Source organism: Pollachius pollachius (assembly GCF_949987615.1).
Source record: "Pollachius pollachius genome assembly, chromosome: 12".
NCBI classification, from domain to species: domain Eukaryota; kingdom Metazoa; phylum Chordata; class Actinopteri; order Gadiformes; family Gadidae; genus Pollachius; species Pollachius pollachius.
The window spans coordinates 23416473-23423972 of NC_136945.1; the positions used below are offsets into that span (position 1 = coordinate 23416473).

Here is a 7500-nt window from a genome sequence, read left to right on the forward strand (position 1 = left end):
CCGTATGCGTATTCATCCTTTAGCTCATCACTGAGAACACCGGCCCCCTGATTTATGCAGAGAGTTTTAACCAAATTAATTGGAACACTTTAAAGGTGGATGCCCCAGCAGAGTTATTGATGGGGAGCCCTTGACTTGGACCTCATTGTCTGTGAACGCTTCATGGTTTACCTTATGTGTAGAACAGCGCAGCCTTTGAGGCGTTCTTCTGGAAAGGCAATTTTTTTTATGAACACAAATCCCAGAGAATGTTCCTGAGGACGGCGCTATCCGGGTGAATGGTGTGGCCTGCACGGCCCTCAGCAGATAATGGATCTCCCCCATGTCATCACTAACGTATTCTGCCTGGCCGTCTGTACGTCTGTCCGTCTGTCCGTCCATCCATCATAAACCACGTTGACCGCCCCTCCCCCAACCCAAAGACTCTGTGTCCGTGTCTCTGTCCCGTCTCCATCGTCTGTCCATTGTTTCAGCGTCGTTATGCAACATTATTCAAATCAGTCCTGCTGCTCCCTGAGGCCAGGTGCACTGGACAAATCCCCCCCCCCCCCCCCTGCTGTATCAGCCAATGAGATCCCCCCCCCCAGCCCACCGGGGGCGGCCATTGTTTTACAGAGCGAGTGAGAGGTGTCTGGGGGGCTGGGGGGATTATCTGGCTGAGTGGTTGTTATCTGCATGTCCGCACACCCCCCACTGCGCTGCCGCTCTCCCCCAGTAATGAGTCTCTCTGTCTTTGTGTTTACTGCTCTCCTTCTGTGGGGGTGGAGGCGTACAGGCGGCTCATCTCTTCGCTTTAGAGACATCTGCAGCGGCGTTACCACCACGTCGCCATCACGACCACGCACCCCCACCCCGCGTTGACCTACAATGGACAGGAAATTGCTTTTATCACAGAACATTAAAATAAACATAACCATCAGCGGGCTGAGGTTTGAGCCGGGGGAAATACTGGATGTGTCTTCGGAACATGAAAACCGGACCATTTTTGCATAGAATGTTGTGCGGGGAGGACATTAGAATAAGTGAGGCTGGGTGTGTGTGGGTGAACGCGTTCTTTGTGTTAAAGTGCCTCCCCAGGCACGGGCTGTACACACGGAGAGCGGTATAAACCACACTGTACATCCACGCCTGTTTATTCTATGCAGCCATTGTATGTGGGGAAAGGTGCACCAGGATATGTAGGGCAGCGTTGGCTGCGTTCATACTCACACAAAACGCTGTAAAAGCAGCCGTTTGCGTTCGGCACCGAACCGCCGACTCCCCCGCACCACGGCTGTGCCAAAACGTCTTGCAGTGGTGCTGCTTTACAAGCCATTAAGTAAAGAGAATTAGTGGTGACCCCTGTGGTTGTGTGATACCACCGCTGGATGCGTTCAACAGGGGTGGTAGCGTCCATGCAAATCAGATGCAGATCAGTCACGACACAAAGTGATCCACCTGCCAAGGGCCCGCCTCACCCAGTACAGCTCCCAGTCCTTTAAGCATATGGCCTGTTCTGCCAGAAAACAAGTTCTGCAAACCAGGCAAATGTTTTCAACGAGATAGCAGCCTGTAAGCTGGGGGATTTTGAACACGCAGAAAAAAACGAGCTTATTAAGCGATTTTACTTTGTTCATAGTGATAATTGCAGGGTCACGATATTAAAGGGGTAAGGGCTTTCGGTTCCCGGCCATAAGGTACCGGTTTCGATCCCCAGTGTCCGCAACCGAACATGTCAGCATCTCTGAGAACCTGCTAATGACCTGCAACCGTCTTCAAGCAGTTTCAGAGGAACACATCGAATGACCCTGATACAACGAACATGGTCACTGACTGAGCTAACTTTCACTCTCCATCCTGATCATGAAGATAACCGTCCTCCATGTTTGTTTTTCTTTGTTTCTGACAGCGGCCCCCAAGGGCCCTAAGCTGCTGATGTCGCCCAGCAGGGCTAAGGTAGGGGACACAGTGCGCATCACTGTGCAGGGATTCCAGGTAGGAGCCTCTGGGGTAAGTGCATGGGGGTCCGTGAGAACCCGCCGAGCCGGGGTCCGTCTGAGACGGGTGGGGGGGGGCCGCCCCTCATGAGTCAGTCCGACTGTCAGCGGTTATACTGACCGTTCAATCCCTCAGACTTTATGCGTGGAGCGCTTTATGGGCAATACTGCAACACAAAGTGGTTAACAAAGTGAAACGACACAAGAACAGGACCTTTGGAAGAAATCAAACTATCTGAGAATCAGAGATACATTTGAGAGGTGGAGTTAGTACCATAAGAAGATAGCTAAATTGAACTAAAGGTACGTTTTAATGTATCTTCTACAAATTGTTGTTCCCTCACTTCCTCTGTACCAGAGGCAAGGAACAGAGGCAATAAACATACCGTAGACATCATTGGCTTTAGGTTGGGGCCAAATACCTTTTATTTCTGGCTGTATATTTGAGTGTCTCCAGCTCTGTTGAAATGAGTTTGCCTTCTTAACTTTCAAATGGACACATTGAGATGTTTTGTTGTAAGAGTAGAGGTTGTGAAATGGTCCCAATATATGCATCCACCTTTTCAGGATTCTTTCACTGCTTGCCTTGGTATAGCCTGTGGGGGTTTATTAATATCAAATGCCAAATGGATCACATCAAACATAAAAGCATTAGTTTGTTTACGGGAGTTTCCTGGGAGGAGTTCCCTGGTTAAATCACCTTGCCTGTGCCTCTCATTCTGAGTCAACAGGTGTGAAGCACATACTAGCTTAGCCAAGACTAGACTGGCCTAACCTAGGGCACATCCTTCAGTTTATCAGAGAGAGAGAGAGAGAGAGAGAGAGAGAGGGAGAGGGAGAGAGAGAGAGAGAGAGAGAGAGAGAGAGAGAGAGAGAGAGAGAGAGAGAGAGAGAGAGAGGGAGAGGGAGAGGGAGAGGGAGAAAGATGCAGAGAAAGGGGATAGCAGAGATGGAGAGAAGGAGAGGGAGAACGAGAGGAGAGTGAAGCAAGAGAGAGTCAAGTGAGAGAGAGAGAGGAGATTGCAAAATAATAACAATAAAGTTAACGTCATCATTGTCTTCTTCATGCCCCCAGCTAATAAAACCCATGTTGTCTACAGCATGAAGGGCTGCTGTCGGCTGATCTCTGCAGCGACACATTGGACCCTCCAACGGGGGGAGATAGGAGAGCTAATCCTCATCGGAGATTTTTGTTAGTCCTCACTCAATGCTTCTTCAAACAGCGATCAATAAGCAAAGCGCTTGGCCTGTTTTGTGTGAGCTGAGGGTTTGTTGAGGTGGGGGGGGGGATTTGTTCTCCAGACCAAAGACTTTCTCCCAGTTGTTATATGTCCCACAAATAGAGCCGGTATAGTGTAGTGGCTGGAGTGGTCGACTCGTACACTATAAGGTAGTGGTTTAACGTCCTCAGCCTAGCTGAAGGCACAGTGCAACATGCCCACGGCCCTCCTGCTCTTCAATGACTTCTTTCAGGACCAACAGAAAGTCTAGAAACTCAATATTTAGAAATAGTACAGAGATAGTGAATTGGAAATGTGTCTGTGACGGAGATTCGAATGGTTATTATAAACAGGCTTGACTGCGGCTCTCAGCTGATCCAACCCTGATCTTGTGTGAGTGTGTGTGCCTGCGTGTGTGTGTGTGTGTGTGTGTGTGTGCGTGCCTGCGTGCGTGTGTGGAGAACGACCATGAAGCGGAGCCCCCTGATCTGCCAGCGGGCCGTGGCTCTGGGGTTTCACCCGTAGATCAGATGAGTGTCTCACCGCATGCTGCATCTCCTCCCTCTCTCCGTGTCTCTCGTTGGACGATTTGAAAGAAAGATACTATTATCCCCTCCAGGTAATCAGTGCAGAGAGGCAGCCACACGTGGCCGCGGCCTGATTGGCCTTCTGGTTGGGTCTCTGTAATGCACCTCCTGACCATAACAAAGGAGGACCTGTTGGGTCTGATGGCGGAGGATATAATACAGAAAGGTTGATTGTGTACCTTTCAGTGTGTTCTTTCATATCAATGTGACCTTCACCTGTGTGTGGCTAAACCAACTAAACTCATCAGCACCATAATGTGTTTGTGGAACTCACTAGACTAGTTCAACGTCTACTAACAACGCCGCTGTTCCCGTCGCTGCTTCAGATAGTCCTTACACTGGTGTACTAGTTAATGCTTTAGGTTACATAATGACACTAGTTTACATAAGGACACTAGTTAATGCTTTAGTGTACATAATGACACTAATGTACTAGTTAATGCTTCAATGTACATAATGAAACTCGTATACTAGTTAATACTTTAGTGTACATAATTACACAAGTGTATTAGATAATCCTTCAGTATACAATACTCTCACTAACTTATGATTCAATACTTCAGTTACAATGCTCACACTAGTGCCTACCTTACATTTTGATGTTTATTATTTAAACTAGTATACTAGTTAGTACTTCACTGCATATTGTGCAGAGTGTACTAGTAACCTTGTATATTATTGTAGAACATTTGTTTGCCTATTTTTAGTCTGACCTTTTATAAAGCTATGATATTATATTTATGAAAGCCAGTTTTGATCAAGCACTAATGTGCTCGATAACACATGTTGTTTAACTTGAAACAATACAAATACATTGAGGTACAAATATATGCGTGATTATTAACGCAATCTATGTCTGTTAAAACTAAACCAAATGTTTTGGTTCAGGCATCATTTCTGTCCGCACCCAATGGTAGCTGGATGCAATATTAATCACACTGGAAATAGAGTGAGACTGATTACATCATCACATTAGCGACCAGCACACTGTCCCCTAAACAGCCTTCAAAATAACAGCGCACGCACAACCCAGGGTTCCTTAAGTGGATTCACAGATGATACATGACGGCGCTTTGTTATTTAACGCGGTGTGTGTATACCTGTTCTGAGTAACCCAATGTGCATGTCTGTGCATGTGTGTGAATGTGGGTGAGTAGAAATTAAAGTGCAGATGACAGTTTAAAAATGTGTAATTTGCCAGCACTTTCTAGTGTCCCTTTGTATGAAAGAAGGGCCTTTAAAGGCACTATTGTACTTTAAATGCGGGATGAGAAGCCTCTCTCCAGAGGCTTCATTGAAGTGAGGGCAAGAGGCTGTTGTAAAAGTGTGGCTGTGATTATTAATGCATTCTGTTAACTCTGTGTTACTGGCAAAATTGGAGCTTGGATTATTTATGTTCCTCTCTCAGTTCTCTGAAACGAATGCTTTATCCTCTCTCTCTCTCTCTTTCTCTCTCTCTCTCTCTCTCTCTCTCTCTCTCTCTCTCTCTCTCTCTCTCTGATTCCCTGTCTCTCGCCCACTGACACCCTCTGAATATCTGTCTCGGTCTATCATCGCACTCCCTCTCTTCCTCTCCCTCTACCTGGGTGTTCCTCCCTCACTTTCAACTTTACCCTCTCATCTTCCTCCCTTTCTCCCTCTCCTGTTCTTTCTCTACTCTCTCCTCTCTCTCTCTCCCTCCCTCCCTCCCTCCCTCCCTCCCTGCAGAACGAGGTGTTCCCTGAGCCCCTCTACACCTGGACCCGGGTGGGCGGCCGGCTGCTGGACGGCAGTGCTGAGCGGGAGGGGAAGGAGCTGATCCTGGAGCGCGTCCCGGCCGAGCTCAACGGCTCCATGTACCGCTGCACCGCCCAGAACCCGCTGGGCTCCACCGACACGCACACGCGCCTCATCGTCTTCGGTCAGTCCTGTGGGGCGCGTAGCAGTGCGCTGCTTCGAGCTATGCGGAGCCACGCTATGCTTTGTCGCACGCTAACCTCTTATAGCGCTAACCTTGTGTAGCGCTAACGTCGTGTAACGCTAACGTCGTGTAACGCTATCGTCGTGTAACGCTAACGTTGTGTAGCGCTAACATCGTGTAGCGCTAACGTCGTGTAGAAGTAACGTCGTGGAGCGATAACGTCGTGGAGCGCTAACGTTGTGTAGCGCTAACGTCTTGTAGCACTGACGCAGGGTAGCGCTATGCTGCATCGCGCTAACGCTGTGTAGCGCTAAATCAATGTATTAGAATAATATTTCTGCTGCTGGGGAGCTCTAGAGAAGGATGGTCAGCATTTACCCAACTACACAGTTCTGTCTTATTCTGCAGACACAGTTCTGTGAGTTATAGAATCAAACAAAACTAATTTTAGATGTCCACAGTCTCACATTTTAACAAAACACTTAAGAGTTATATCAGGCCGCTTTGAGCTGTGAATATTAATGTTGCAAAGTGTGTGATTAATTAAATATTGAATGGCTTAATTGCCCCGACAACACATTAATTTAAAGGCATTGTCACACAATAAAGACTTCTCTCCAGCTCCGTTTCCTCTCCCATGCTCTGTCTGCCTCTGATAGCCCCCCAGTCCCAAACTCACCGACCGCTGACTGCTCACTGGGGTTCATATTCACTGTTAAACATGTGGACTTCTATTCATATTCACTCTCATGACGGTCGTTATAAAGTCCTTCACTCTGTCCACCAAACACTGAGGCCCCGTCCACACGGAGCCGGTTCTTTGGTGAAACCGTGTGAGTCTTGTGCGTTTCGGTCGACCGTCCGGACGGAGCCGGCGAATCTGCTGCCTGAAACCACACATTCTGAGCCCGCCCTCGGAGGTGGTTTCAGATCTATCCGGACCTATGCGGTTTCGTGTTAGGATTCGTGCGGACGCCTGGAACGCAAACGATGACGTCATTAGCCCCCCACCAGCTGGGGGACGTCAGAGTTGCGTTGAATTTTTTATTTATTATTTTATTTGTATTCTTTTTGTAGCTTTAAATCAAGCTACAAAATAAGATAAATTAATTTAATAACTGTACATTAAAGAGTATTCCTGCTCAATTAAAAGGTTGAATCTCCTCGTGACTGAATGCTTGTATACAGCGTGCAGGCTGTAGCGCGCAGGCTGTAGCGCTCCACTTTTTCTGTGGAGAACCAGCGCCTTGAATATTTACCACAGCGGTTCTACAGCTCGATGCGGTTTCGCAATGACCCCGTCTTTACGGAGATATTCCTGAACCACTTAAAACGAAACCGGATCGTTTTCCCCGTTTCGGCTTCGTGTGGACGGGGCCCTAATCCCCTCCCCAACCTTACACACATTACATTTACATTAACATAACATTCATTCCCCTGAAAATAATCTCTTTTATTCCTTCTATCTTTAGTGCTATGTTGTGAGGGGAGTGAGTCGTACTTCCTGTCTCAGTGGGGTTCGTTGGCTCTGCTCTCAGCTGGAGGAGGGGGGGGGGGGCCATATTCACGGCTTAGCAGAGCTCAACCCCCGCCCTTCTGAAGCGCTGTCAGTCAGGAGGCCGGCAGGCAGCCATCTTGATTCTAAACAGCAGCTGAAGTAGCAGCTACGGCTCCGAGATGGAACCAAGATGGCCGCCAGGGGAAAAAGGCCTTTAGGGCTCTAATTGGGGCGGTGCTGGTGGAGGAGCTGAATGATGGGAGCTACTGGGCCCTGCTGGGGTGCTACACACACACACACACGCACACACGCGCACGCA

General features: G+C 48.2%; 1 protein-coding gene across 1 annotated transcript in view; it reads left to right on the top strand.

Moving 5' to 3' along the window:
• igsf21a (immunoglobin superfamily, member 21a) overlaps positions 1-7500 on the top strand; it is a gene marked incomplete at its 3' end in the record, with an annotated part of 177274 nt that overhangs the window by 162565 nt on the left and 7209 nt on the right. Inside the window, 2 exon segments of the mRNA XM_079748715.1 lie at positions 1889-1989; positions 5491-5683. Of these exon segments, the coding sequence (XP_079604841.1) occupies positions 1889-1989; positions 5491-5683 (294 nt within the window).